At 44.5% G+C, this 17,901-nt stretch overlaps 1 protein-coding gene across 4 annotated transcripts; it reads left to right on the forward strand.

Annotated features, from left to right (window-relative positions):
- Positions 1-261: 261 nt before the first annotated feature.
- LOC135256610 (G-protein-signaling modulator 2-like) lies at positions 262-17,516 on the forward strand. 4 transcript variants are annotated; one of them, XM_064338547.1, is made up of 16 exons: positions 262-462; positions 1,854-1,892; positions 5,423-5,720; positions 9,409-9,630; positions 9,941-10,076; positions 10,443-10,582; positions 11,338-11,461; positions 11,707-11,822; positions 12,824-12,979; positions 13,300-13,408; positions 13,927-14,056; positions 14,271-14,347; positions 14,515-14,700; positions 15,032-15,200; positions 15,823-16,043; positions 16,722-17,516. In XM_064338547.1, exons 3-16 carry the CDS (start codon positions 5,656-5,658, stop codon positions 16,887-16,889), a joined length of 2,019 nt encoding a protein of 672 aa, XP_064194617.1. In that variant the 5' UTR covers positions 262-462; positions 1,854-1,892; positions 5,423-5,655; the 3' UTR covers positions 16,890-17,516. The 4 variants fall into 4 exon arrangements, with proteins under 4 accessions (XP_064194617.1, XP_064194618.1, XP_064194619.1 ...); XM_064338548.1 differs by lacking the exon at positions 5,423-5,720 and having other exon boundaries at positions 263-462; XM_064338549.1 differs by lacking the exons at positions 262-462; positions 5,423-5,720 and adding an exon at positions 597-614.
- The last annotated feature ends 385 nt before the right edge of the window (positions 17,517-17,901 follow it).

Below are 17,901 nucleotides of genomic sequence, written 5' to 3' on the forward strand. Positions count from 1 at the left end.
ATATATTTATGAGAATATTATTTCGACTCAAGTTAATCCATGTTCTATTTGCATTTTAAAAAATTCCAGTAAGCAAATTGGAAAAATGAACATGGGACGAGAAGGGAGGTGGTTACTACATTGAAGTTCACAGCAAGCCAAGGAAGGCTTACTTCATGCGGACGTACGGCATTCAAATCTTATTGGTTAGGAGCTTGTTATTTTGAGGCGTGGTTACCTTTGAACTCTTACTTCTGATTGGCTACCGGAACAACAACACTTGTCAGAACTTGTGTGAATTTTTATCGAATCACTTCACAAGTTGTAAAAAATAATGGCGGAAAGTGTATCGTTAGTGTAATAGCTCCAGCCAACTTTTTTAGTTTTAGCTACCATTTAAATTCACTATGACGGGAAGATATCTAAAAGAGGAATAAACCAATAGTTTAAATTGAATCGAGAAACGCATGAAAGAAGCTCAACGTAAGTCGTTTGGTACTACCCCCATAAACAGCTTTTCTTTTCTTTTGTGAGAAATAAACGGCAAGTTAGCCAGCTAGTCTAACCAAATTTGACGACGAACATGCTATCGCTAACGTTAGCCTTTATCGAGATCACACATCGTTAGATTTCAGGTAAACGTTGAGTGGGTAATTTACAGACTTTTTGTCCCGCTAACGTTTATTTATCTGTTTTCCCGTTGTGGCTGATTCATTTGCGTGGCTTGCTAGCAAACCCTGCTCCGATTGCTACCGATGGGTGTGAAGCCAGGGTTACATAAAGTTAACGTTAGTCTATAGGTCCCAAAGTAACGTTTAATTATTGCGAAATATTTCGAACTCGAATCTGTTTTGTAAAGTGTTAGTCCAGCTAGTTGTCTGACGCAATCTTTAAGAGGGCAAGATGTCTAATTTACTGTTGAGATTAGCCCAATTTAATTTAGCAGACGTTAACCTAATAGTTACAGGCAAGTGAACTAATCATTCAGGTTATGACGTTAGCTGTATCGCGCCACTGTACAACCGTGTCTGTGCTATCGCTGTTTGCTTTGTATTAGTCATGATTCAGCCGTGCGGTTTAACCCAAGTTACAATAGACGAGTTTGCGAATTAAGTTGGCAAGAATTCCGCTCTCTGCTTTACTCGAGTGTATAGATTGGACGGCTATTCATAAATATTTATTTATGTAGACTATTTATTATATTGAAAAAGTATTTGCAGTGAACTTTTTTCCATGTGCAATCGACACCTATTGCAAATGCAAAAACTGACAAATGTCAGCAGCATTTCAGCTAGTGTAGAGTCATTGTACATTTTCTGGGCTTTCAGGTGTAACGTGTTTGTTATAGATCAAATAAAAATTAGGTTATTTGATTAGATATCTGACGTTAGTTAACTAGGTTTACTGTTGCTCGTCGGTAGGAATAACCTAGTTACAATTAGCTAGTGCCTTTCAGTCTACGCACCGTTTGTATTGTCTTTGTATCTTTTGATACCGCTGTTTGATTGATAACGATAAAGAAAGCATAATGGAAACCTATGTTTGAATTACTTTAGCTAGCTAACGTTAAGCAAGTTATTAGCACAGACAGGCCGGTTACCGCTGTTGCGAAGTTAGCGAATTTTCAGTGAAATTCTGGCACAAAATATGATTCATCACAAATTTCTCAGCTGGCAACGTGGCAAAAAAGCAATTGCATGTATGGAATGACAAAATTACACTTTCACACCCGGAAAAAAAAAAAATTTTCGTCTTGAAAAGAGTAGTGGCCATACATTGAGAACTGTTATTTGTTTTTTTGCTGTTTTGTTTTTCTGGATCAGAGGTGGCCGCTTTATTGAATGGGCATCTCTTGATTTCTTCCTTGTCTACAGCCCGTTGAAAAGTCAAGCTTACGAAGTGCATCATTACAGGTGAGTGATGACCCCTGCTTTACCATCCCGGCTGGGATAGCTTAGTTTGTCTTGCTTGTCCGCTTTTGTGCTTGGTTATAGTATGCTGTTAGTTTTGCCACTGAAAAGCCTTACGCGCTTTGCTTGCAGGTAAGCACACAGAAATTGCATGGGTTATGTTATGGTGACAATCCTATTTTTGATCAAGGAAGCTGCTTATACAACTTTTGTACAGCAAGTTTATGCACGGTATGTTGAAATCTTCTATTCAACCGCAGTTAAAGAACACAGCTTTGTCGCGAGTGCACACACCCACTTGGCTGGCCACAGTGGAAAAGCCTGCACAGGACTTCTTTTGCTTGCCATATTTAATTCACTGCGCTGGAATGTTGACGGTAGCTCCGCTTTGAATTAGCTTGAATTTACCTGAGTAGGCTTGTAATAAACAATGCTGTGGTTTTCAGTAACAGGTTGTAATCTCGAACAGAAAACCCACACTGCCATATGGGGATGAAGTTGTGTATAATTTGCGAGGTAGACAATAATTATGTCCTGACCCTTTGTTATCCATAGATGCGGATGGTACTGCACTGCAGAAAATTCAGGAACCACTTACCTAATATAGCTCCACAGGGCTTAGATACTCTCACTATTCCGGAGTACAAGTGTTTGCTGCATTGGCAGCATTAATATATGGGTATTGAGGTCATCCCACAAAATGGTTTTGAAGGGTACATATTGTGTTGACATACTGTGTAATCTTATGTCATCTCCATGTCTTGTTTTGAGTGTGAAGTAACTGAGGCAGATCTGTGGGAAACTTTGGGATAGCACAAAGTAGGAAGAGGCATGTTCAGTTCATTTACATATTTGATTTTGCGATTGATACTTGGTTATTTAGGGGTAAGACCAAGTTTTAATTATTAAAATCTTTCTTCATATAATGACTAATTTGGTAGTAGCAAGTTTTGGTCATTACTTTATAATGCAGTGCAGTCGTTTCTTTTTTGCTACAGTGTTGTTTGCCTCGGTTTCACAACTTTCACGTTATTGCTTATTTCACAGACAGTGTTGTAGCCCAAACAGGACTGAGAAAGTATTATGCCAAAACTAGCCCTGTCTGGATAAGAGAGCCCGTAGCTTAGTTCATAATGCTGAACAAACATCAGAGTCTGATGTATTGTTGCTCTTCGGCTGCGCCATCAGATTGATGCAGTGCTGTTGTAATGTGTATCTGTATTTCGTGGTGTTAATTTGTGTGCCTAATTCTGCCCTATACAGTTTAAATATTGTAAAAATTTTGTTGAGACATCCCCCTTCTTTCTAAAAGCAAAATGCTTTACATGAAAGTTTCTGTGGTGTGAGCAGCACCACAGAGTTTCTTTCAGCTAGGGCATTATGGGGTAGCCATGATTTTCACACCCCTATGCTTCCCACGCAGTGATAGCCCTGCTGAAATCAACTTTTTAAAAAATTTGTGTGGTGATGGGTGACAGCAACGGTGGTTTGTAAAACACCATTGGCTATTTTCATGTGCTGATTTTGTTCACTCCATGAAAATTGGACATTGGTGAGAAGGACCTGTGGGAGAAGGCTGGGCTACTGCATGACTTTATGCTGCTGCTGCTGGTGCTGCTTTGAAGCAATGATTTGTTTGTAATCATTTAGTTTCAGTGGTTTCCTGCATTGAATAAAAACGCGGAAAACATTTTAGAGGAGTGCGTAGTTTTAATTTAGCTTGCTCATCTGATGGGATTCATTTGGGTCCAGAATCCCTAAACAAAACAAAATTGGCGTATTTACATGAGCCAGTTTGCAAGGTATCCAAATATCCTCTGTGTAACCTTTACAAGGTTGTAGCCTGTTGTGGATCACCTCTTTCAGTCTGAAAGAGGATTAGGCCCGGCTTTGGAAAATGATGACTCAGAAATCGCTAAGCATCTTTCTGAATGTCATCGGGAGTCACTCACTCATTAATCTGCTTGATTAGCCAGCTGCAATCGCTGTGTTTCTCAGAGACGCTGCCTCTACAGGCTGTGTTGTTATTTGCAGCCTTTCAAGACCTGTTTGCACAGACCTGATGATTGAACATTGTCCTCATATTTTTATATTTTATTTCAGTGCCCTGAAATAAACAGGGATTTTAAATGGTACTAAGGCTGTAGTTGTTATTTGGGCAGTGAGGAGTTACAGTCTGGCTCGATTTATTTTCCCAATTGTGCCTGGTTTGCATTCCAGTGATACTGGTGGTGATGATTTTGTCCTTTAAAAGGTCTGTGCGAAATTGAGCCCAATCACACTATAGCACTATACACATTTTGTGGTAAAATCAATCCACATTTACTGTTAAAAACCTTTTAAAATGAAGAGATTGCATTAAACTTTAATGTTAGAATCGTAGCCTCTTAAACTCTGTGCATTATCAGACTGCTTATTGATGTTTTAAAACGGAGATATAAGATAGGGTTACTATGAAGTAATTGCACTGACATCCTTGTCCAGCACCTTATCTATAATGCAAGACATTAATTACAATAACAGATGCCAGACTAGACAACATTTAGAAGTATAATCTTTCTTAATGGTACTCAAACTAGAGTCTATGGACTATGATCTGCATACCCTTCTGATTACTTTAGAAATAGAAACCTACAAAGTAGCATATTGATGAATACTAATGTAACACTTATAACTAATGTAATGTAAGTAATATTAGCTGGTTCACTGCGTTGACACTATGTTTCTTTGACAAACAGGCATTCACGTCCCGTGTTTGATCCTCGCAATCATCCAAGATTTATAACTCTTGAGTGAGCTAATTTACTGATTAATTTAGTCTGTGTGTTCAGCAGGATTCCAGCTGTGGTGTTTTCTGAGGCCTCTCAAAGTGCATGTATGGGAAGGGCCTTGTTCTAATGCCAGTGGGAAACGCAGAGGGTGTGGGTAGCTGTTTGCACTGTTAGGAGCCTGGAGGTAGCGTGCTGCTCAGCTATCTCCATCATCATCATCACCACTGCACACACTGACCCTGCTGGCGGTGGGAGGGCAGCTGTGCCCTCAGCGGCTAAGGAGTGCCAGAAAGCCTGTCGCTGCCTTTTTGCACCTTAATCTTCAGAACCCAATCAAAGAGGGTGGGCAGGAAGGTAAATTTGCATCCTCTGATTTTTAAGACACGCTACCCATCTGCCACGGGCGTAAGCGTTGTGGATCACGCAGCAAGCGCTTTGAGATTGTAACAGAAAATGTAGAGGGGAAAAAAATCCATAGCTTGTTTTGATACACTTGGCAGCAAATCGAGAGTTTGACGAACCCAGCTGCTGAGGAGCGATGGCTTCGGCCCCAGAAGGGCCGGGGCCCTCGTCTTGCTGAGATCCCGACGGCTACGCCGCAGGTAGAGCACGCTCGCGCCTGGCAGCACAGCCTCACCGCCACCGACAGAGCTTCCCGATCGGTCAGCGCCCGCCCCTGCTTCTGCACTCCGGCGCACGTTGCCATGGCGCTGCTGCTCGAGAACGAGGCTTCACATAGAGAATCTTGTGTTCCTTTTACAGAGAGCCGCCCCAGAGAGCCAGAAAAGGCGCCGCTCGCGTGACGACTCTGGACTCTTTGCTGGGAGGGGAGGAGTGGGGGGGGTGTGCGCGTTCCTCTCCCTCGGCCAGACGCACCACGCCAAAAGGGCGTCTTAGGATTTTGCACCACGAAGTTAACACCACTGCCCGCCAGAGACCTCCCGTTTGCCTCTTACGGATTTTCTTTAGGAGCTCCCCACTTATTATGCGCTACAATGGATGCAAGCAGTCTTTGCCTTAGCATGAGAGATGAGGACCAGTCCATTCATGTCCGATACAGGTAGGCATGTGAGACTGTAGTATTTTACTTTCCTTAGAAGTAGTGGCTCTCCTTTTTTTTCTTTTCCTTTTTGTTGTGCCCATTTATTTATTCATATTCTCAGTGTGGTAGCTCACACTAAGAAGTATCCGGTGAAGTCAGTAGACCGTAAATTGGTGGTTTACATTGGCTGTGTGCTTTTTAATGTGATGTAGTGGTGTCATTTATATGTTGACGTGTTTACATTCAGGCTTTTCTTTATTGTACATTGATAAGATGCCACCAGGTGCACTGTGGAAGACAAATATTGCAGAACTACATTGTCCTCATGGACGCTAAGTTTCTGGAAGTTTCTGTTGGCTGGACCCTGCAAACTTTAGTACTCTACATTACCACACAATAAGGGAGAAACTGTTTGTCAGACAATAAACCTCCTATTAACTGGAGTGAGTAGAATTCCACTTGAATTTCCAAGTCCCTGAATTTCCTTCTTGCTTTTTTTTGGCATTGTGAGCCTGCTTTCCTCAAAACCGGACAAGGTTATCTTAACACCTTGTATGAAGCTACAAAATGGACCGAAATATCAGTTCCAGATCAGTTAATATTTAATGGTCAAAACGCGGGTGAGAATAGCCAGACCTTTGTTCTCTTCTACATTTGCCTTCACCCTCAAGTTCAAAGGCCGCCTCTCAGTGATATTCAGGTGCTTTTGATATCTCTGGAGACGGGAGTGCTCAGTGCTCTCATGGATATTCATGATTCGTACGCTGCAAGGGTTTTTTTTTTTTTTTTTTTTTAAACTAGTGCATGTTGCTCGTTCCTATTGACCATTCTGCCCTTTGTACCCCAAAACCATCAATAATGCTTAGGCCTAAATTGATTGAGCTGATGAAGCACAACATTTCTGACTGGGTAAGCATACGCTATGGAAGAGGAAGCATCTCGTGTGAAGGTAAAATTATCAAAAAGGAACTCTTCTGTTCTCCGTGTAAGTTGTGAATGCCTTGGCTAGGCTATTTGTGGCTTCAAGAGCTTCCCAATAGATCCTTTGCATCATATTGTTTTCATCCACACCTGAGATTGTGTGTGGTCATTTCCCCCCGGGGTGGTACACCCCTTTCTGGTTTGCCTGGAGTGTAAACAAATGCAAGTTTGAACATAAAATGTTGAGAATTTTGAGGTTTTATTGGAATTGGGCCTAGTTTCTGGCCTGTTTGTCTGTTTTTTTGTTTACCTGTCTTCAGAGCTTGCTGGGCCTCATGGGGTTAATGTGGATTTTCCCAGCTTTATTTGAAGTTACCAGATGTGTAACTTCATCCATGTTCTGTTTCTCAAAACACTTTGATTTTATTCTTTAAAATTTACTGGCTATATAAAGCTATATTTGGAATAAAAAAATACATTTCAAGAATCATTATCAGTACATGTGAAATTAATCAATCCCAATCAGCTTGTCACAGCACTTCACAGTAGACATTTTCCAAAGAGAATCAACAAACCCCTTTGTGGAAAATCTTGAAAAGTTCCCTAGTGCCTGGTTATAAGCTCCTGGAAAATGTATTCACAAAAGAGGAATTGCGTATTAAGACGCTGACCACAAGTAAATAAAACTGCTCAACGTGTCAGTACATGGCTTGGTGACTCAGATCCTGTGTTGCAACTATGCAGGTGAGCATGAAACCATGTGCTTGAAAATGCCTTGTGTAAGCTTCTCCTCTTGGAAAAAATGCTTCCCTTAAAATTTAATTCAGTTGGCGGTTTGAGAAAGGTGCTATTTAGGAAGAGCTGTTTCATAATAAAATCTGTCATTTAGGCTCTCTGTCACGATCCGTGGCCTTGCAGAAGAATGTTAATTCTAAATCATTCGCAAAGTGTGATTCATTTAATCATATGAAAGGAACCACAAGCACGTGTGGCCACTTGAGATATTCTAATAAGTTTGCAGGCTGTTATAACAAAGCCCATTAATATGCCCTAGAGCTCTTTAACTAGCCTACCTGTAATCACTTCCTTCCTGGGTAATGACAAGTGACAGTAACCATCTGGCGCCTGAGGACCAAAGGCTCACAAACGCAACAGACTGTACCAGACGGCTAGCGTGCTGGAACTTTTTTTGGGGCGGGGGTGTCCTTCGGGGAATTTCCGCGAGGTATCAGTCGCGTCGCTAATTTTACTGTCCGCCATGCGTTATGTGCATGTGCGCAAGAAGGCAGCGTTTGATGAATCATTCCCCGGGGAAGATTTGGCACAGGGTTTGGGAATCTGCACGTTGTTTACCTCATGGTCAAAGCCGGTCCAAGGTCATCGGAAAGCTTGAGATGTCCCTGATGTCCGGGTGTTGTGATTGTGTCAAGGACAGCAGGTACGGGTTGATTTGGCTGTACTGCTATGCTGGACCAATGTCTTCAATGAAATAACAGCGAACCATTAATAATTTTCTCTGTCTGTTGGGTATTTTTTGAAAATGGAATGTTACTTAAAATAAAAACGTATAATTTTAGAGAAACTGAAGGCCCAAATAATTATGAACACGCTATTCTAACCAGTTATGGTTCTGATACGTATCGTGAAAGTCAGTGGTCTCGCTGCAAACACTTCGTACTTAGGACTGAAATGTTAAATTTAATGTGTGATGTTCAAGTCTGATGACAAGCTAGGACAAATAAGGTTACTCATGGTACTTTGGGTTCCTGTTGCAGAACATTAAAACCACATGCAAATCTGGTATTTGGTGTCCTCCTTTTGACTTGGTTCCAGGGCAACCGGTAAATGAAAGCTAATGCATCTTGTGATCGCTTTTCTCATGAGATAATCCAGTTCTCCAGATTTAGGCTTGGTCCTATCAGTTCGTGTTTGAGACAAAGCAGCGCAGTGAGAAAGTCTGTTGACTGGAGGCATTCCAGAGGAAGTGATGACACTTTGAGATAAACAGAACTCCCTCGATTAAACAACATCTATTGTTTTCAGTGGGTCACAGGACACGGTGTCTAACAGTCAGATTCCTGAAGTGTACCACGTGGGCAGGTAGACACACAATAAAGCTTTGATGTTTGCAAAAATAAAAACAAACCGATTGCTTTGTGTGTCTCTCTCTCTCTCTCCATGTACGTGTAAATGTGTGCCTATGTGCTATTTTCTGTGCTGTGGTTTTGAATCAACCTACAATTTTAGAAGGGGTACTTAAAATCTACTTGTCGCATGGTATACATATAGTTTAGTTGGGGCCCAAACATAATTAACCCTTTAAAGAAAATTTTCACGCCTTTATAATGTAAGTATTTTTGTGGAGCCTATCCTGTTGTATTTGCATGGCGTGAACACTAGCAACATTAGATGCTCCTGTTGACTGTTTTAGCATCAGCCTTCCTCCTGGTTGTCTGGCTCTCAATTCTCTCCCATTCATTTTCCCAAGTTTGAAAGCACAAAAATGCGATCAGAACGTTCCTAACTGAACATTCTAATGCTGATGTAACAGTTACTACTGATATTTGAAAGCAACGGAGTTCTAGAACACTGTCTTAGAATTTTCTAAGAACCTACACGTTCTAAAGAACCTACACTTCAAAGGGTTAAGGCAGTCCCTTTAAAAATGGTGATATCTGAAGCCCGGCTTTCCTGACTGAGGGCTACAGTGAGTGTGTGACCTTCCCTTGACCTTGGCTGTCGTCTCACGGTTCCTTTCCCCCCCCCCTCCCCCCTCGTCCCGCAGGATGGAGGCCTCCTGCCTGGAGCTGGCCCTGGAGGGAGAGAGGCTGTGCAAGGTGGGCGACTACCGCTCCGGCGTCTCCTTCTTCGAAGCGGCCATCCAGGTGGGGACCGAGGACCTTCAGATCCTCAGCGCCATCTACAGCCAGCTGGGGAACGCCTACTTCCACCTCCACGACTACAACAAGGCCATGGAGTTCCACCATCACGACCTCACCCTGACCAGGTAACCGCATGGATTATCCGTGCGCTTTCAAGTAGGGCTTGGCACCTGCTAGAAGGCCTGAAATTGTCCTTACTGTCTATATGATTTGGGTCCATAAGGACGGTATCACAGTATGCATTAAATAATGCTGTGTATAAAATTTGAAAAGGGCTTCTGCTTTAAAATAAGTGTAAGAGGTCACAAATGAATCTTGAATAAATTGGCAGGTTCACTGATGGTCTAAATTTAAAATGAAGTTCAGCTTGGCAGGCTCTCTGGCAAGTATCTTTTTTCATTTCTTTGTTTTTTTTTTAATTTTTTTTTTTTAAAGAACTATTGGGGATCGCCTTGGAGAAGCCAAAGCCAGCGGTAACCTCGGTAACACTTTGAAGGTTTTGGGGAGGTTTGATGATGCAGTCATCTGTTGCCAGAGACACCTGGACATCTCCAGGGACCTGCATGACAGGGTGAGACTCATCCACCAGAGCAGTTGTGTTTTTATTTTATTTATATTGAATTTTTATACTTTTTTATTTTTTATTTATCTTTACAGTACTGATTAGGTTTTAGTGAAGGACAATTTTATTCTGTTAGTTTATTGATTATTTTATTGTAAATTTTTTAGGTTTTAGTGAAGGACAATTATTCTATATTATTTTATGGTTAATTGTTGGTAATTAGTTTTTTAGTGTTGTGTACTGGTCTAGTGTTGGTGAGACTCGGATGCACTGAGCTTGTTCACCACCAGCCCAAGTGGGTGTGCTTGGAACAGCTCAAGAATTTTGATGGGGTGGCGGTCTCGTAAGCTGTGTTTTTTCTGCTCCGTTTGGCAGGTGGGGGAGGCCAGAGCACTCTATAATTTTGGGAATGTTTTCCACGCCAAAGGGAAGAGCATCTGCTGGAGCGGGGTGGATCCGGGAGATTTCCCAGAGGAGGCCATGACCGCCCTCCGCAGAGCAGCCGAGTTCTACGAGTGAGTCGCCCGCCTCTGCCTTTTGAGCTTTCATCCAGCCTGAACTCCCAGCCCAATCCCAGCAGAAGCTGACCACCGCGTCACCGCCAGACCCAACCAAAACTCTGCTACTTTAATGCTGGCCCCACCTACAAGCAAATGTTTAATGGCTAGTGATTTGCAAGCCTGAGAGCTCTGTGTGTGGGGGTGGTAGCGCTGGCTTTAGTGCCTCACTAAATGTCCAACTGGACCCGTTGGGTTGGTCCATCTCTAACATGTGAGCCATCTGAATGGTGAGCAGATGAATAATGTGATTTGCTATTGGTCCTTTAGGATCAGGGGCCCCACTGCCTCTATGGGATTCCAGGGCACTGTGAGGGCAAAATTTGCCTGACCAATAATGCAGCACTTATCCCAGAGGTACTGGAGCCTTTAGCTGCCCCTGGGGATGATTACTTAAACAAGCCAGCTTCTGAGCTTCTCTTTCCACACGGCGATGGCCAGAGCCTAGAACACAAAGCGGGCATTTGCCTCAGAGCTAAGAGGATGAAATGCTCTATAACTCTCTTCCAAGCATCAGCAAGCTGTTTTTTTGAACATTTTTTACCTTTGCTAATGGGTTCAGTAAAGGACCATAGACTTAAACTGGCAGTTTCTTTGTGGTAAGTGTCCCAACTTCAGAGGACGCAAGGACAAGACAGAACGTCAAGGACATGGAAATGTTTGCATATGTTCTCTGTATTTGCAATGCCTTTCTTTCTGTTCCATGTTTGAAGGGCAAATTTGTCTATCGTAAAAGAGCTGGGGGATCGGGCCGCGCAAGGCCGCACCTATGGTAACCTCGGCAACACCCACTACCTGCTGGGAAACTTCCGGAATGCCGTGGTATCACACGAGCAGGTACGCATCGAAACGGCTCATTTTGCAAGTAGCAAGCATATCATCTACACTTCTCTTAACATTTTCCTCCGTGCAAAGTTAAATTTTTAAAAAATTTTCCAGGCTCCTCCATTAGCACAGCTCCAGTACACTCACAATTCCTTTTAACACGAGCCAATAAATGTCTCAGCGTGAGGGTAGGCCAAACTACACCGAACAGGGACCCCCGCATCAAAAGTCTTTTAATTTGACTTTATGGTTTCCAGCGTCTTCTCATCGCCAAGGAGTTCGGGGACCGGTCGGCAGAGAGAAGGGCGTACTGTAACCTGGGCAACGCCTACATCTTCCTGGGGGAATTCGAGGTGGCAGCTGAACACTACAAGTGAGCAGTCGCCTCTCGCTCGTCGTCAGCTGGAGAGCTCCAGCTGGGAAAACAAATGGCCCCTGTGCAGCGCTGGAGTCCAGCTGCGTTTGCACAGCGACAGGGAGAGAAACCATTTTGGGCTGTTAGTCTTTGTGTTAAATGGGAAAGGATGGTGTAATATGGAGTGCATACTGTGTTCTTTTCTTTTACTGTGTGGCCAGACATCAGCAGCTGTGCGGTAGTTTCAATAAAGCATGTAAACAAGTAAATGAACATTTTATTAAACATTAAATGTAGAATGTATCTTAAATCTTTTAAATACAACTAAAAGGAACGTAAATCCAGTGCTTCACATCCAGTCAACACTTGACCTGACCATAGGGCTGGACAATATACTGCGACAATTATTGAATACAATAACGGGCGTCACCACCATGTGGTGTATTGCCATTCTTGTCGTCTTTTTCTCTTTAATTATACCTGACGCAGAAGTAAACAGCCATGCCTCTGAGGCCATGTGAAATGCTAATGGAAAAATACGTCACCACTATTGTCTATTGGGTGACCGTAAGACAGTCAGTCAGCCGTTGCAGCTGCCATGTGATTGATTAAAAACATGTCACATGTTCACATGGAAGCGGTACGACCTTGCTGGTGATTGTCTGTCTTATCGATGACCTTTAGATAAGTCATTACTTTCTATCAGTAATTAAAGGGAGAAAGATGAAAGGAAAGACACCACATGGTGGGGAAGACCATTACTGCATTTGATAATTATCATTGTGGTGTATTGCCCAGGCCTAGCTAAACACAAATACAAGTATCACTAACAGTTCATTTTGGTGATAACTGAACTTGCCTAGCTGTTAGTGTGCTAATTTTGAGGGGGGGCAGGAGTAGCACTTGATTGGCTGGACACTGAAGGCAATCCGTTAGACTTTGTGATTCAGTCTGTGTAGATGAAGGTGCGTTTATTGAAAGTGAGCCCTGGGCCCTGACGCTGTGTGCTCCTCTGACAGGAGGACCCTGCAGCTGGCCCGGCAGCTCCAGGACCGGGCCGTGGAGGCCCAGGCCTGCTACAGCCTGGGGAACACCTACACCCTGCTGCAGGACTACGAGCGGGCCATCGACTACCACCTCAAACACCTCATCATCGCGCAGGACCTCAACGACAGGTCCGTACACAGCACTGCTGGGGTTGTGCCTCCAGTAACGAAGGGCTGAGTCAGTGTTTCCAGTCAGGGGGGAGGTGAATGTGGGGGGAGGGGAGGGGTATTTTCCTCACCCTCCAATTTTCCACAGAAGGAAACCGCTGAATTTTATGACGTTTTGGGCCGTTGAAGACCTCCCTCCTCTCTGCTTTGCTCTGACAAATTAATCTTAACGTTTAATGAGACGACATTAAATCATTGCTAATGCTAACTGCAGATTGCTTAGCAGTAGTTGGTGCTGCTGAAAGACCCTGTGTGTGTGTGCATGCACGTATGTCTTGCAGGATTGGGGAGGGGCGTGCGTGCTGGAGTTTAGGGAATGCCTACACGGCCCTGGGAAACCATGACCAGGCCATGCATTTCGCAGAGAAACATCTGGAAATCTCCAGAGAGGTGCGTCGCCTCCTCCGCTTATCTCTGACCTGTGTGTGTGACCGTAACTCTGCCTGCTGACCTCTGACACCTCAAAATCCAAACATGCCCCAGTGCAAAAACCGCACATCAATTTCCACCATGTGTACTGAAGAAATGTTCCCCTTTTTCAAGGGAAATGTGTAGGATAATGCAGGTATCAGAAAGTAATGGCTTGAAGTGGGCATTTGGTGCCTTGTATTTAGTTGTCGTTTCTAAGCCCATGATTCAGTAAGCTGATGAGGAAAGACGAATTTTATCTTTTTAATGTGTAGATTTCGGGGGGAAATTTCTTTTTACGTCTTCATATATTGCAGTATACAGTGCATTTAACAAATGAGTAGGTGCATATTACCTACCATAGAATGTCATTTGATTTTTTTTTACTTCTCATGAGAAGTGTAGTGTGGTTTTCACAAGGGTCTTAAGCCTCGCCTATGGGCCTCCACTGTGAGGACCCTCTGTTTTGAGATGCAAGTCTTCTTCTGCCTTTTCCTCAGACGGGAGACCGCAGCGGGGAGCTAACGGCCAGGATGAACGTGTCCGACCTCCAGACGGTCCTGGGGCTCAGCTACAGCACCAACGCCTCGGTCCTGTCTGAGAACAAGGAGATCGACTACAACATGCACGGTAAGCCGGGGCCTCGAGTTCGTCTGCAATTGACCGCGAAGATTTGTATTCTGGTGGGAGCTGGTTTAATCACAAAGCAAGAGACACTTCTTTTTGTTACATGAAAGCTCAGTTCAGAAGGCAGTGAGCTGTAGCTCTTCAGTAGGCAGTAACCCTTGATTTTTTTCTGTGTTGTCAGTAATGGCCTTGCGTCTGTTTTCTGTGCGATTCTCAGGGGCGAGGCCGAGGGCGGGCCGGAGGCACAGCATGGAGAACCTGGAGCTGATGAAGCTCACGCCCGACAAGCTGAACGTGAGTGCGGTCGCTCCGCCCCCACCCCTTAACCTCCCGCCCCTCAGCTGTCCGTCAAACCTCTGCCCCGCCCCCTCAAAGCACACCCAGCGCATAACGTACACGGCTGCGTTCCTCCCACTGACCAAAAGCTGCGTGTGTCTGTTTCTGTGTGTGCGTCTCGACAGGGCCCGAAGTGGAGCAGCGAAATCCTGGCCAAGCCGCCCAAGCCCACCCTGTCCAAGTCCTCCAAGCTGTCGTTCGTCGGCCGCTTCAGGAGCCGGAAGCACAAGAACCCCGGCTCCTCGGCCAAAGTGCTGCAGGACAGCAGCAACACGCTGGACACGCAGGCCGAGGCGCAAGGCCCGCAGAAGGTGGGCGGGGCCACGGCTCTGACACGCCCACTGCACGTCAGAAGTTATTTGTTTTGGCTGGGTTATCTGAGAGAGCTATCTTGGCCTGCCTGTTCCACAAAGCAGGATTACTGAGTTAGCTGAGTAAATCCCGGAACCCTCCTAAATCTGGAGCATGGACTGAAGCAAAAAGAGCTGTTCTGGGCTTTACTCTGCACAGTTATCCAGCTAACTGAGTAATCCCGCTTTGTGCTAATAAACCCTTGTCTGTATATGATGCTCTGGATTGACCCACTGGCTCAGAAATTGAGCGGTTGTGTCATTTAGATGTCATTTACCTTGTAATTCGCAGAGGTCCAGCCCGGACATGCTGGGCGACGAAGGCTTCTTTGACCTCCTCAGCCGTTTCCAGAGCAACCGCATGGACGACCAGAGGTGCTCCATCCAGGACATCAAGAGCCGTCTCTCCGCCCCCCCCAGCCCCTCCACCCAGCCCACCCAACACAGAGGCATCAGGAAATGTGAGCCTCCCCACACACACACACCGCACGACTGAATGAGGCAACAAGCAGCAGCTTTGTATTGGTGTTGGGCTGAGGCATTTAGAGGAAAATTTGATCCGACCCTAGTGAAAACAAGACGTTGCGTGTTATGATAGGAAATCACTGAAGGCAAAATGGCAAGATGAATGGATCCTTAGACTGGTTCATAGCCCAAAGAAACAGACATTAGGGAGCGGTCATATTCTTAGAATGAAACAGCGGTTTCTTACTGTAACCACATTATCCACGGATGGATATTATCTGTCCATCAGTGACGAAAATGAAATATTTCAGTTGGCCGTTTATCATTTCATTTTCATGTTTTTGTGGCACAAGGGTGACAAGTCAAATGCAATGGCAAGTTTGAATTTTTGTGTGGTCGCGCAGAAACCCTGCCAAAATTCTAATTGAAAATGCAGTCCATCCGAAACTAAGGGGGTGAATGGTAGCCGATGGGAAAATTTTGCCCAACTCTGGTATAGAGTGTGGAAACTCATTTTTCCAGAGTAGCATATTGGCTGGAACTGTATAAAACCAGCCCTGTGTGTATTTTGAACCGCAGTGTCAGGGCCACACTCAACTTTTTCTTATCCCACTCCAGCCCACTCGGACTCTGTGGTCCCCCCGGGCCGGGACCAGCTCCTGAATATGGTGGCCACCTCCCAGAGCCGTCGCCTCGACGACCAGCGGGCAAGCGGGGGCAGCTTCCCGGGCCTGCGGCTAAACCAGCAGAACAGCCAGTCTGTGCTCAACCACCTGATGGCCAACGCTGACAACACCGAGCCGGACGAAGACTTCTTCGACATGCTCGTCAAGTGTCAGGTGACCCTCACGTCCTGCCGCCGAATGGTTGCGTTTGCATGGAATACATCTCCTGGTTTATCCAACGCAGGCTGCGATTATTGAACCTTCTGAGTTATGTAGAACTACTTGTATGAAGCCACGCAATTTCTGTTATAAACTGGTTAGTGATGACTTTGTGTTAGTCTCATTTACAAATCCTTGAAAAGTTATTGAATGTTGCAGTTGAAGTCCTGCAGCTACAGAATAAATGGACTGCATTTATATAGCGCTTTTATCCAAAGCGCTTTACAATTGATGCCTCTCATTCGCCAGAGCGGTTAGGGGTTAGGTGTCTTGCTCAAGGACACTTCGACACGCCCAGGGCGGGGTTTGAACCGGCAACCCTCCGACTGCCAGACAATCGGTCTTACGTCCTGAGCTATGTCGCCCCATAATGAATACATGACCATTGCTTTTATGAATCTCTGATTTTTGTCGGTCATCAGCATGAACTTCTCAGAAAATTATTTGTCGCTACACTACATATTTGAAAAAATGAGAGTGGATCGATAACGCTCCTTTTTTGGGTTAAATGTCTCTTTAAGATAACTATTTCTTGTGAAGGTTAAATGTACTCTGAAGCTCTGCATGATTATTTGGCCTGAAGCACCCTCTTCCCATGGCTGACGTTCTGACTGGCTCTTGGCTCTCCCCCAGGGCTCGAGGCTGGACGACCAGCGGTGCGCCCCGCCCCCGCTGGCCTCCAAGGGCCCCACGGTCCCGGACGAGGACTTCTTCAGCCTGATCATGCGCTCGCAGGCCAAGAGGATGGACGAGCAGCGCGTCAGCCTGCCCTCCCACGCCCGGCGGGGCGACCCGAACTGACCCACCCCGCCCCGCTACGCGGGCGCTTTCCCCAGTCCCGCGGGCGTTTAAACATCTCCTCAGCAGCCCCCTGCATCCCAGGAGTCCGTGCACATATGTACAGAGGGAGGGGCCACGGCGTACGGTCCGGGCATCAGACCCACAGAGACTCAGATTTTTATACTGCACAGGAGAGGACAGCTCCCCCAGTGGTTTTTATTTCTGTACAGAATTTCATTCGCACTCCTCACCTCTTAGGATAATACATCCTGAGGTGTGCAAGGCTGCAGTTTTTATTTGTATTTATTGTGTGTTTTTTTGTAATGTAGCAAGCACTTGCTCTAACTGCCATTTCATTTCACCTTGTGTTGTGTGTGTGTTTTTTTTCTCTAGGTTCTCTGGTAGTTTTTATCAAAAGGTGCAGCACTATAATTGGTGTTGTTTTTTTTATCATCTTCTGTATGCTTGTGTCAGGGTATAGGGTTGTACAGCAAAGGGGGGCATCAGTGAGGAAGGGAAGGAAAAAAAATGTATGGAAATGTCAGGTAAAACAATGAATTTATTAGTGTCTCTAATGGTGCTCTTTTATACTGCACATTTTAAATACAATTATGGAGGAATTAAACCTCATCTATTATCAACTTATAAGCTTTGTGCTTTCCTCTTAATTTTCAAAATCATTTTTGATTTTATATTCATGTTCGCTCGTCTGGAAAAACTGAAGTGAAATCATTCAGTGGTACAGTACTAGAATTTATGGGCTGGACAACTAGCATTGTGTAATCATGTGAAAGCAAAGCTTCCTTTGCCAGCAATGGCATGGAACAATAGTCATATCTCAACTGGCACTCTTTATTTACTGGCTACTTCATCTCTATATCGTGGCAAGCAGGTCAGTCTGTTTTTAAAATATTTGTTCACACTTTCAAAATAGTAAATTTGAATGATGTTTGTTTCCCAAAGTATCATATAGTATGTATTTTTAAGTAATCTTGTCTCCTTGTGTAGGGACGCTTCCCACTGGCAGTTGCTA

The sequence above is a fragment of the Anguilla rostrata genome, chromosome 6 (assembly GCF_018555375.3).
Source record: "Anguilla rostrata isolate EN2019 chromosome 6, ASM1855537v3, whole genome shotgun sequence".
Taxonomy (NCBI): domain Eukaryota; kingdom Metazoa; phylum Chordata; class Actinopteri; order Anguilliformes; family Anguillidae; genus Anguilla; species Anguilla rostrata.

Excerpts from the sequence above, each read along its gene's own strand:
- LOC135256610 (XM_064338546.1), top strand. The coding sequence starts at position 7,889 with ATGTGCATGTGCGCAAGAAGGCAGCGTTTGATGAATCATTCCCCGGGG. Across the intron at positions 9,631-9,940 it reads CACGACCTCACCCTGACCAG|AACTATTGGGGATCGCCTTG; the intron begins GTAACCGCATGG and ends TTTTTTTTAAAG. Across the intron at positions 14,701-15,031 it reads AGGCGCAAGGCCCGCAGAAG|AGGTCCAGCCCGGACATGCT; the intron begins GTGGGCGGGGCC and ends TGTAATTCGCAG.